The sequence below is a fragment of the Rhea pennata genome, chromosome 1, assembly GCF_028389875.1.
Source record: "Rhea pennata isolate bPtePen1 chromosome 1, bPtePen1.pri, whole genome shotgun sequence".
NCBI classification, from domain to species: domain Eukaryota; kingdom Metazoa; phylum Chordata; class Aves; order Rheiformes; family Rheidae; genus Rhea; species Rhea pennata.
The window spans coordinates 55,545,104-55,558,126 of NC_084663.1; the positions used below are offsets into that span (position 1 = coordinate 55,545,104).

The following is a 13,023-nucleotide window of genomic DNA, read 5'->3' on the forward strand; positions in this document are numbered from 1 at the left end:
CCTTTTTTTTTTTTTTTAAACACACACAAGAAAAAAACACAAAACCCCAGCAGCTCTAAATGAATTTTAAGTAGTATCTAGTTTTCAATTTGAAAATGTCAAGTCTAGACTAAGACAGGTGCGTAAGTGACTTTAAAAAGTGTGCTCTGAAGGCTTTAGATCTGCATTTTACCAGTAACCAGTTACTTTAATTCCTTACCTGGGGGGAAAGGAACTGGGGAGGCACTTGCGCCCGGATATTGGGGGAAGGATTTAGTGGCTGCACTGGTGTGTGCATGCCTCTCGATTGTGCTGTGCTGTTTCCAAACAAACCATGATTGCCACCCTATAAAATTAAAGCAGTAGTGAGAAGTTAAATCCTCCAGGATAATGGATTTATATGCTATTAACTACATACAAATACCAGTGAGGCAATATTGACAGAATGTCCTTAGAATTACTGAGATGTCTGTCCTAAATCAGTAATATTCCACCTGCCGTAAGGCTCCTGGACTACATTTTTGAAATGCAGGCTCTTCCTCCTTCACATTTAGAGTCACGTTCAGCCATATATTTCAAAGTACATTATGAAGCGTGTTACGTTTTGCACTTCATAGGTTGGGAAATGGAAACAGAGTACAAACAACATGGTCGAAAACATTCTACTCCTTTAAAGGTATGGTAAAGATCGTGACAAAAAAAAATTTTGGTCACAGCTTAAAAAAAAAGCCAGGTGCCAGTGAACGTTTTCAAGATATAATTCAAATGCCTGATATTAAAATCAGAATTCAAAATTTTAATTAAAAAACAAAACAGAACAATCCCTCCCAACCTTTATGATGTGAAATCTTAACTGTTCCAGTATCCTATATATGCAATACCAGCATCATTGCACCCAACATAAATTCATCTTTCTCCTACACTGAGACTCGGAAGGCCTTCTCCAAAGCATTTGCTTCCCTTACATGCCAAGATTTCATAAACTTTGCCTCCTTTCTACTTTAACACTATATCCTTCACTATCCTTCTTCTAGAACAGAAATTACCCATTCTGCTTCTATACTAGCAGCCTTATAGATTGCCTCATTCACCTACATCACATCCCTGTTCCCTAATAGCTATTTTACATCTTCTCTTTCAGAAGTAGCTAAATATGTAGGATAGATAAAGCAAAACCACCAAAAATCTGAGACATAAAATAGCTGTTATTTTAGAAAGAACTGACTGCAGTCATCTACATCTTAAATTTTTTGAGAGGCTTGAAGCTGTGGCTACATTATAAGCTCTTCCTAAAATTCAGTGGAATCCTGTACACCAAATCCTAGAATATGTTCACAAACTTTGGGCTTGATCTGATGGTCAACACTGTGTCACACAGAAACAGAGACAACACAAAGAAACACCACCATGTTAGGCATGTGACTATACTAGCTAGTCTAGTTAAAATATTTGGGTTCTATTCTTTCATTTCTTAGCATTCCTGTAATATTTTCTCCTAGTGTAACGCAAAACATAATAGCCAGGCAGGGATACTTCCAAACTAGAAACTAGTGCCTCCATTTCTTCCCCACTGTTCCCCCATATACAGAAATATTGCTACTTCAAGAACTTTTAAATACTGTTAACTTAATCTCTCTTTCTAAGGCATGGTGAAGGGAGAAGGGAACAGAAACAATACAAAAGGAGTGCAAAATTTGTAAAACATTTCTACATATAAGGTCACAGGGTGGAGTCTGGAAATATTCAGCATTTGGTGGTGTGAAACAATAGCCCCTAACTACATTTTTAAGTGCAGAACTAAGATTTAATTATAAATCTCCACTAAGGTATTGCATGACCTCTACTAACAGTAGATAAACGCGTTCTTGAAAAGAAAAGCTATCTTCTGTTGCACTATGATTCTGGAAGTAAGAGGCCAACAAAAATAGATGAAATGCATTTGATGATAGCAACTGAAGACTAATCCTCAATAGCCTGATATACCTGAAATTTCCATTAACATTATTATTGTTCATTTTGTAGGAAAACAAATGCAAGCAACCTACTAATTAGGATTAAGCCCAGGTTGCAGTCATATAATAATGCATCTTATAAGGCGGCCTGCTTACTTGTCTAGCAGCGAAGTTTTGGGGACTGAGCCCTGAGCCGATTGCCCCAAGGCCGACGTTGGATAGTGTGGAACCAGAGGGAGACAGCTTGTAGCTGGGAGAAGGGGAGAAGGGAGAGCAGGGAGCCTCATCCCCAAGGCACCCATCTTGATTGGAGAAAGGCAAAGTCAGCTGAAGCAGCAGTTAGCCAACAGCAGGAGTTGGTTAGTGAAGCAATAGAACGTAAGAGGAGAGAAAGAGGGATGGTGAGTGACTAGGAACAAGCAAAGTTAATTTGTAATAGCAATTACAAGGACAAAATGCTCGACTCAATCGATCGCTTGACAATTATGCTTTTTAGATTTTGGTCCAAGGAGATTGTTAATAAATTCCTAAAAGTTTCTTCTTAAAAATACAAGATTTTGAAAAGTTTGTTTCACTAGTAAAGTTCATTTCTGACAGTGGTTATTACTACTTCAGAAACAAACAAATATCGAGTCAGTTCCTATTGTTTGCATGCACCTACCAATTAATATGTTAGGAGTGCATTAGCTCTGCTAGTAGTATATATTCGTTAGACCAGCAGAGGGAGTTCACAAAACTGTTTTTGGCCTCTTATACCAAAATGGAGGAGTTAAAAGAAAAAATTTTTAACTTACTGGATTTTAACTTTGAAGATTTTAACTTGAACTACTGAAGATAGCATACCTTCAGAATATATATTTTTTCATTTCAAAAGGCACTTTAACTATATTAGAAAAAAACAGCATTCTGAAAGTACTGGATACTCTCCAATTCATAATGTGAAACAATTATTATTTGATAGTAGTAAAGAAAGCTTCTATTTAAAATAGGCAAGAATATGAAGAGATGCTACCATAACATACAACAAATGTCACAGAGAAACAGATGTCATACAGAAGCTAACAGTACATGGACATACAGCATAACTGGTTGCAGAATTTAGAAAAAGGCTGTTTCCAATAAATCACAGACATGAAAGCAGAAAAATCTTGGAAGACTCACTACGTATGTTTATTTAGATCTAAATTAGTTTTCAGAGTAGATAATTATAATCAGTAGCCGTAAGGACCATCATGATGGCCCCTATACTGGATTTCATTTCTACCACTAGTTTCCCCTTCCAAGGAAAGGAAAGGAAATTCAACCTCTTGATATTAAGAGAAATCTGTTCTGGAATAAAAAGCCTTGCTCTCCCCAGATATTCCACTGCACATTTGACACCTCTGTTTCACATACATTCATTCCACAAATATAAACCTCATCCCCCTTTTACTGTTGAACTTGTTCGAAGTTATTGAATTTTTAGCATTTCCAGAGGAGTATGGTAAAAGCTGGAACCTTGAATGCAGAGGCTGATTTTCATCTATCCAAACATATTTCTCTCACCTTCTCAAAATAAGGCCCACTATCTGTGGTTCCCATGTCTTTGGAATTAGGTGGACGGAACCCAGATCGATCTTTTCTCATTATGTCATTAAAATCTCCCAGATTCATGGCTCGTTTATCTACCTCAAACTTCTTATCTGGGAGACCACCTGTAAAAAAGAGGAAACAAGTTCAAATTAGTGCCAATCATTGCTAATATCTTTCATGCTGGTAGGTTCACAACCAGAGAAAATATCCTTAAGATCAGGGTATAAATTAGATTTGGCTTACAACTTAGCATAGCTACAGATCCTGTTAAAAGGTACTGAAAAATTAAAATAGGAGTTTTCATTTCTAAACACTGAACAAGCCAATTTACTTTTAAAAAATTAATATGTAAAGTATCTACCACAACTTATGTACAAATATAAACACGTGCTCATTTCTACAACAGCCTTGTTGAACTAATGAAAGTCATTTATACTTAATTCTTGATGTCTTCTAAAACCTCAGTATCTATATGGATACCATTATTTAAGTTCTCTACATATGGTACTTAACCTTCACTGGGTCTGGCATTGAGAAAGAATTTCTCTAGCTACAACACCACATACAATTTGATCACCACTATCCTACAGTCACATGAACCTAGCTCTTGAGTATCAGCAGAATTTATAGTCTAACAAAATTTCTCTCCAATAAGCAACTGATTTCTCCTCAAATTTTTTTTCTTGTTGACTGCCTCCTACATAATGATTGCAAAACCATCAACTGAGACCCTCTTACAACAGCCCAAATAATCACCTAACATTATTTAGCAAGGAATATGGTGAAACGTAAGAGATGTTAATAAGAGACTCTCAATATGTAACATAGACATCGAACAAGAAATCATCTTTCCTTGTGAGAACATCCATCAACAAAGCCCTGACCGAAGGAAATTTTCTACCTTACACAGTAAACTACCGCCGAAGCACAAATGCTCTGCCAGATACAGCTCTTTTAAGGTATCAGAGATGTACAGTGAAATAGATGGAAACACCTTCATTTTAAAGAAAGAATAACATAGTAGAAGTCAACTTTTTTTTTTTAATGATTTGACCTAGTAGCACAGATGGCCATTCCAAAACCAGCATGAAACACATGTCACAACACATAACCAAGACCTATGAATCCCACAGTAAAACAAGTTGGTGATGGGTATGCTGCCCTACCACTGAAAGACCATTAAAACCTTTATCAAATAGAGCATACAACCAATCATTCCAGAATCTCCAAAACACTGATCTTTCTTCAGAAAAACTTCTGAAATCCAGCTTCTTTTGTTAACGTCCAATCCATATTCACAGCTTAAGTTATTGCCACAGTCCTATCAAATCATCGTTTGTATATATAATTTTTTTCTTGCTGGGCATGGCTTTGGAAATTGATTCAGCTTCATCCTCTCAATGCCTTCAAAACCATTTATCACAAAAACATTGACAAATCACCTTTGTATCTTGGCTTGTAACCAACTGGAGCCATACTGACCTGGATGTGCTCATCCCATTCTAACAAGCTAGAACTGGTTCTACAAAAGCAGCCACACAGAATATCCTGCAGGTCTCAGTTCTACATCCAACCACCACACCGTGCAATATCTACACCGAGCTGCTATATACAATGCCAGCAACACACTATTGAAAGGCTTGTCCAATTTAATTCTAGATAGGCAGTCCTGTCGTTTAGTTGCTTGAAAAGAAAGCAAAAGGGAGACAAAACTGCATCACCATTTCATGTGAAACTGTGTCAGTGCCAACAAAAGATGACTAAGCAGCAGAAATATCTTTTCTCTCTTTAGTTATCCTGACAATCCAATTGACTCCTCAGACATTACTGAATGATGCCTTGTAAAATGGCTTGTTCAATTATACATGAGGCTTTAAATACCTCCTTCAGAGCCATGAAGCACAGATATACCACTCAGAACTGAGGCAGCTGCTTATACTTCAATAGAACAGGGCTTTTTGCAAAGAGAGATGATAGCATTCTTTTATTCCATTCACAAAAAATTCTAATGCAACTCTGAAAATGATTGTGCAATCTGTCTTCTGGACTTGCTGGAAAAAAGGCTCCAATAACGAAGGTGGTGTGCAGAGTAGCTTTATCTTACATAATACAAGGAGTCTGTTAAAACCCCCAAAGTCTGGATTCTACCCTCTGCAGTAGACAAGAACATCTGTGCATGAAGTATGAAAACTCAAATCCTCTACATGCAGAAATGTAAGACAGGCTAAAAGTGCAACTATCTTTGTAAGAGATGATGATCAGTTCTTGATTTTTTCTCCCCTACTATTAACAACCATGAGGACCACCACAAAAAAGGCAAAACAAACAAGAACACTTAAAACATGTTTTCTGCCTGGCCACAAAACTATGACATGTTAAAGGTACTGGGTTTTTTGTACCGTTGCCATAAAGTTACATCAAGCATAGGAGCTTAGACACTGAGGTGTAGTGTCTGAATGCTAAATCAGATTATGACTTTGTAATGAATCTATAATGGGCAGCAGTATGAATTGCACTTGAATCAACAGAATCTGGAAATGAATTTCCCAGTCCTGATGGATGACTTTGAGAATTTAGTCATCTGCAGAAGTTGCAGCTAACACATTAAAAAACAAAGGTGGTTGTCAAACAGTGATAGGGAATGAATGTAAAATATGAAGTGGTCCTGACAGACTACTTACTGTTTTACCAGACTTTGTGCCTCAGGACTTATATTAGGAGAGTTTTCAGTGGGAAAAAAATAAAGTCATATCCTATTTTCATAGCAAAACAAGCTAGAGGTTAAAAGGATTTGACAAAATAGAGGAAGTAGACCTTTCTCAGGCAGGCTATTGATCGAGCTGTATCCTCCTCTTGGTCAGGAAATAACATTGTCATTCCAGCACCTTGCAATAAAAGTACCATGAATGTTTTCAAAGAGCCTGAGACTAACACAGTAAGAATTACTTACTGCTACTTAGACCTATTTTAGAATGCATGACGATTGGAACAAAGATGCTCTGTGCATACCTCAGCACAATTCTTCTTTGATTTGCATGGTCTCTAAACACAGACTTGGAGGATCAATGTGTATTTCCTGTGAATTAGGAAAATACTGCACTGGAATTATTTGGTTAGCAAGTCTACTATGTTGCAATACTGACTGGAAACCAGCTGAAGAACCTACTTAAGTAAATATAACTTTGGGGGTTTAGAACTTAATCTGATAGCTTTATGCTGAACTGGGCTGATGCTCATGGCATCCTTGCCATGACATATCATTGGCACAGAGAATCCAGCCTCCTTTCCTGTGCCTGTCACAGAAAAGTAACTTTCACTGTCAGCATCAATGGTTGGGACAAGTTTTGCCTGAAACACTCGCAATTCAGGAGAACAAGAACATCTCAAAGCCACTCGTTCCCTATGGGATCTGCTAAGCCTCAGCAGAAGAGTCTTAGAACATCTCACCAACAAAAAAGGCAAGCAGATAACTTCTGATGTACACAGCAACACAACCAAACCTTGAGAGGAGAGATCTGTAGTTTAAGATGGATGGACAGATACAGAGGTTAACATCTCTAGACTTCCAGCCCAATAAATGCACTACTGCCATAGTTAACAACAGGCTACAGGTTTTGAACTGAATGAGCAAAACCTCAGGACGTATGTAGTACTTTCTTTGTCTGAACTTGTCTTGGTCTCTCTGGAACTTTGTTTTAGCTGGTTTAGCTGCAATAGTAACTGTTCTGAAAGCAGGTGGCAACTATGTAACTTGTTACTGGCAAACTAATTTATTGAGACAGAACATAGTAGAACTCTTCCGCCTCCTTTTTCACCTGCATTGGAATCGGGAAGAATGCCAGTTAAGATTGGTCTCATGTCTGGATAAAACATGGGGGGGGGGGAAGGGGGAAGGGAGAAAAAAAAATCAGCTAGAATGTATCCCACTATCCGAAGAAATAATGAGAAGACATCTTGTTAGAGCACTAGCATTCTCTGAGAGCAAATTCTTGGATCAGTGTAAAATACCGTCTTTTCATGTTACAGAAAAATACACCACATCCGAACATTGTATTGCTAGGACAAGAGGACACTAAGAAAGCAGTATCTACTACTAGTTTACTTTGACTGATGACTAGATGACTGGCCTGACACCTGTAAAAACTCGGTATTTATTTCAAAGTTGAAAAAACAGCTCTTATTAGCAGGTCTTTCTCTACTTCCACTAGCTAATGTTTTGATGCAAAAGAAATTGCTACAAAGATAGGATCTAACGCACCAAGCTGTAGATGTATATGATGTTGGAAACAGATTACTTACAGTGAGCATATGGCCAGTCAGATCTGAACACCATGACTTCTTTGGCAGATAACACCTCAAAAGTAAGGGGAATCAGTCCCTGATGTTGGCTACAGTAAACTTGTAATGTAAAACCCTGCTACTGTTCTAACTTATATAAAATACGATACCTATTTTGAAACAGATTTTGAAACTAACTGTACTTGACCTGAAGACACCAGTTTTGATTGATCCAGGTAGGTCCCACAGGTCCTGAACTGACCCACCACTATTTCAGGTGGTTCTTCCTAAATGACAGCACAGGATCATCAGTAGTTAACTCAACTGATGCAGAATATGGAAGTCTTCTGAAGCATACACACACTACCAGCACCAGAATAAGTGCTGATTCTATTAGCTGCCTCTTTCTGCCCGTCCTCCCTTCTTACAAGTCATTTCTGATCTCTTAAAAAGCAGCAATCTGTGCCTGTGTGTGTGTGCATGTGTTTATGCATTTCAGCTGGGGCAGAAACATTTGCTATGATGCAGAAGTAGCTGGAAATAAGAACCTTGGAAACTAGAACCTTTTAACACTAAACAGATAAAACAATTACTGCCCAACAACCGTACCACGTTTCTCAGGGCTAATCATGTGAATTTCAGAATCGATGGTATCCCACACCTCTAACAGATTTAATTTGCAGTGATACAGGGACCTCTTCTAGACACAAAACAATTACATGGCAGCCCATATAGTGCACCTGATCTACACACGGAATCCATTGCTCTGTACGAGAGTCCACATTAACACTACTTTGGCAAAACCCTCTTCAGAAGGAAAATCACTGACTTCTGGCTTCAGATGTGATCAGCTGGGAAGGATCTGGGGCCTCAATGCCTTTCACATCAGTTGCAGAAACAGCATGAACATCCTTCTCTGGAATTACTGCTATCTTTGTACAGTGGCAATGTCCAAACCCAATGTTTGGCAATGCTAACTGGATTAGAATATTTGTTTTTTTCAATAGACACGCAAAACATTACTCGTGCTATGGAGACCTTCTGTGGATCAATTATAATGACAATGACTCTCACTGCTATTTCTTAAGAGCTGATTTATTAGAAGATTCAGAACCTGAAAAGAAATACTGCTCAAAACAGGAAGCAAAAACCTATCCTCTTTTTAAGTATCAAAGACTATGCTGTACAAGGTATTAGACTTACCAAATCTTCAAAGAGATAAAAACAAACAAAAAATCAAATATGAACAGCAGATTTGGATCATCCCTTTTTAATATATACCTTTGGAAACTTGTAGGGAAACAAGCAGCTCAGCTGGCAGAAGATTTCAAAAATTTGTTGTATTTCTACCTCAATATGAGGAAAGTGAATATTCAGAAAAAAATTGGAGAAGAATAGAATGCAAAACTAAATTTGATTTCAAGATCAAAAATTTATTTCTGTTACAGTCAACTATCGAGGCAGATAGTTTGCCAAAGAAGTTATGACAAATTGAAAGGTGATTAAATGGGACTAGGCAACACAAAGAGGAAACAAGACCAGCTACTCTAAGTGACCACTTCCAACTCTCTTCCAAGATACTTTCCACACAGTCCATTCCACTTAAGCCTTGTACTGTTTGTGGTGAGGCTATCAAGAGTGAAGACTGTAGTCCTACTAAGCAGTAACTAATAATAGGCTGAGGCAACCAGAAACAAATCAACAACAGAAGATACTCTTTTCCCTCACTTCACCTCCAGGGAGCGGCAGTAATTAGGATGTCCTACTAGCAAGAACTAAAAGAGTCTTCCTCTTCCCTCTATGAGAAAAGAGCCCTCATTTCCTTAAAACAAACAATGGCTACAAACTACATGGATCAAAACAGTCTCACAGGATGTTCCTTCCCCAGTATCTCCATTTTACCCAGGTATACAGCCTAGTCTTCTGTGCCAGCATCAGCTGCATGGCTATTCAAAGCCTGCAGCACAAGATGCTGGATGCTATTCTCCTTTTATGAGTAGTGCCAAAAAAAGACCAAGCCTTTCCAAAGTAGAGTATGCCATCTACAATGAATGTTCTCATACGTCAAACACATTTAAATTAAATTACACGTACCTACAGACAAGTCCATCTTACTGCCTGGAATGTCCTCAGTTTGACTCTGAAAGAAAAAAGAGAGAGAAAAAAAAAGAAAGATTCAGTTCCAACTTCTGTGCAATGCTGAGGAGTGTTTCAGAATGCAGCCCTTGAGGGCTAAATGTAGAATAAATAACGGGAAGGACATGCTTGTGCCAATGAAAGTTTCATTCTAAACTAAATCTGATTGAGTCCTGATGTTACCCTGGACATACTTCACCCTGTGTGTGGCAAATTTACTGAAATGCAACCGGACACATGAACTCATGCAACAGACAGAGAAAGATGGGCAGACAGCTGCTCTATGAAATGAACCTCTGTCCTCATGTTCCAGTGGTCAAGGCATGAAACACTGAAAATAGCAGCCAAAATGACAGCTCCTCCTCATGACCTGTCAAGTCATCAAATCTTGAAACATGCTGCCAAGTTATTCTTCAGTTGACAGTCCAGGACAGGGTGTTCCCATAGCTTTCAGAAGCATCCATAGTCTAGTACACTGAACTTGAGCCAGGCAGCCAATAGCCACTACAAACTAATTCTAGCTGTGTCTGTGACAGTTTGTCTGGTCTTAGGCCTCTTTACAGAGCCTTGGCATTACTATTTTTTGCTAGCCTGCACTACACATAACTAACTCCTGCTTTACAGGATTAAGGTTGCTGTAACATTTTGAAAAATGCAGTTTTCATGGCATTTCAGAAATTCTCATTTTCATACATAAATATCTTTAAGGGACTTCCTTGCAGATCTCTTCCCGCCCTCTCAATGATGTGTCATTTATTTATTCAGCTTACCAATAAATCCTGAAGAGCCAACTAATAACAGGCCCTGTTTGTTCTAAAAAAAAAAAAAAGAAAAAAGGCCCTGCGGCATTTAAAATATAAGTAGATAAGACACAGGGCTGTAACTCTCCTTTACTGGTAAGTGATTGAGACCCTGAAATATGAAGAACCTGGACAAGTCAGACATCTGCAGTGCAGCCAGGAGAAGAGGCCTCCACTTTGAGTGCTCTAACCAGCACTTTAAAGAGAGAGAGGGTGGAAAAGAAAGAAAGAAAGAAAAAAGAAAAAAAGGGGTGGGGGTAGAAAAGCAATTGCTTGATTCATAACTTTAAAATCAAAGTAGATCTTGTTTTTTGAGAAACCTTTTTGACCAACAAGTGAGTTCTAAAGACCAAAGTACTTAAGGTAGGATTCATGCACCAGCAAAGCAAACAGAGGTAAGTAGTACAACAACTGCACACTGTGAAGTGGCTGATCTTTAGATCTTTATTTAAAACCTACTCCTTTCTACAAAATTGGATTTTATATTAAAAATAATTCACTTACTAGCAATCCCATATTTGAAAACTGTTTGGATAAAGGGTTCATCCATGTATCATTATTTCCTCCTTTTAATGAGCACTGAAGAAAAAAAGAAGACAAAAATATTTTCTAAACATTTTTCCTCTTTTCAAATTCTATTCTGGCCCTGGAATGCAAAAGTACCAGCTGAAAATAGGAGTGTCACAGAAGTCTCCTGGACATATTACTTTGTTTTTGCATGGTTGGAAACATTTACCACATACAACTTTCTCATATGACTGCTCATTGTTAGGTTATGCTCACTGAAGATTTATCAAACCTTCAGTTTTCTTGTGAAGCTTGGAAAGCTTTGTGCACACCTTTTTTTTCCCTGTTATAGTCTAATACATTCTTCAATGTGTCACATACAGAAATCTCTTCTTAGCTTTCCTCCCTTTCATGTGCTTTCTTTTAAACTCACACTGGACTGACTTGGCTCTCAATTTGGCCTTACTGTGATTTACAAGTGTTCAAAAGCAAAACTCAAAGCAATTCAACAGAACAGATTTGACAAGCAAATTATTCAGATAATTGCTTCTGTGGATAATACAAAGCCCTAAATGAGAAAAAAGTTCGTAAGAATTATTTTTGCAAGATAGGAACTGTAAAGCTCCAAACCACTCCATACCATGTCACAACTCCACTGCCGTGTCCACAGAAACTGTTCTGCACTTGCCTTCTGAGTTCATACTGTGTATTTGATTAGGAGTAGCCAAAGTAGAGTCTTGGTAATATTTACGTAATATTAAATGTTACCATACTAGAGAATTTCAATGCAAACAAGTTTTAGCGAGCAGCTCATTCAGGAGGGCTGCCAAGCTCCTGCTCCTGTTTGTGGCCAAAGGTCAACAATAACAAACATGAAAGTCGGACCCAAATCCAACAGACATAAAAATAAAGAGCGTGCGCACCGAAGGGGGCTATGGAATCAGAACTTCCACAGGCTGTGCACAGAGAACAGCAGCAGCCTAAGGCTGAAAGATGTGTCAGCAAGAGAGGAGCTATAGCCTTAGGATACTTATTGCTCAGTTTCATTTAGTAATGGCTCTGCAGCCTACCTGCCAAAAGAACCTGTCACCTACTGGCAGATGTATTGGTCACAATAGGCATTATATACTGAAACAAATTCCACAACATTTTCCACAACACTGCAACAGGCATCTTTAGAGTGGAGATCTGTAACACCATTTAATTATTATAATGCTCTAACATATCAGTCATATTGCTTTCAGACAACACAGTAGTTATGAATCATTTGAGTGTTTTACCTTAATTTGTGTTTTCTTTCCTCCTTGCCCCCAGCTTGTTGAGTTGTGGGAGGAACTGCTTCCCTGAGAGCCTGCTGTGTTCCAGACTCCTCCCTCCTCTTCCTCTTCCCAGCTGGAATGACGTGTTCCTGTCACTGGCCCATCACTCTCTCCCCAGCCATCTTGCATAGATTTAGAACCTTTAGGAAAAGCAGGGAAATAATTAAAAAAAAAAAAAAAAAGGCAGCTCAAAAACAGCCTGCAGCCCACAGTAACATGTAGGTTATTCTAATGTTTTATTGCAAGATTAGCTTAAACCTTCAGCACCCTAAAGGAGTTCCAGAAAGAAAAAGTGTTGCCCTTCTAACAGCTGTAGAAACTTCCAAATCTCCCCCAAGAGATTTGGGGACACATTAGCATGCTGTATTTTGAAATACTTTTTTAAAGCAACATAAAGTCACATTGTCCTTAAAGACATATTAGCCACAGGGACCTCTTCTCTTAAACAGATACAACTACACTTGGGTTTCTTCAAAAGGC

The 13,023-nt window shown here is 38.3% G+C and overlaps 1 protein-coding gene across 16 annotated transcripts in view; it reads right to left on the reverse strand.

Moving 5' to 3' along the window:
- The window catches only part of TNRC6B (trinucleotide repeat containing adaptor 6B), a 133,173-nt gene that overhangs the window by 14,077 nt on the left and 106,073 nt on the right, over positions 1–13,023 (reverse strand). For 14 of the 16 annotated variants that reach the window (XM_062587597.1, XM_062587607.1, XM_062587699.1 and 11 more), the window contains 5 exons: positions 12,505–12,683; positions 11,222–11,296; positions 9,876–9,921; positions 3,477–3,625; positions 200–325 (listed from right to left, as the gene is read on the reverse strand). In XM_062587597.1, coding sequence (XP_062443581.1) covers positions 200–325; positions 3,477–3,625; positions 9,876–9,921; positions 11,222–11,296; positions 12,505–12,683 — 575 coding nt within the window. Of the gene's footprint in view, positions 1–199; positions 326–2,087; positions 2,259–3,476; positions 3,626–9,875; positions 9,922–11,221; positions 11,297–12,504; positions 12,684–13,023 lie in introns of all 16 variants that reach the window. The other 2 variants (XM_062587706.1, XM_062587620.1) reach the window with 2 other exon arrangements.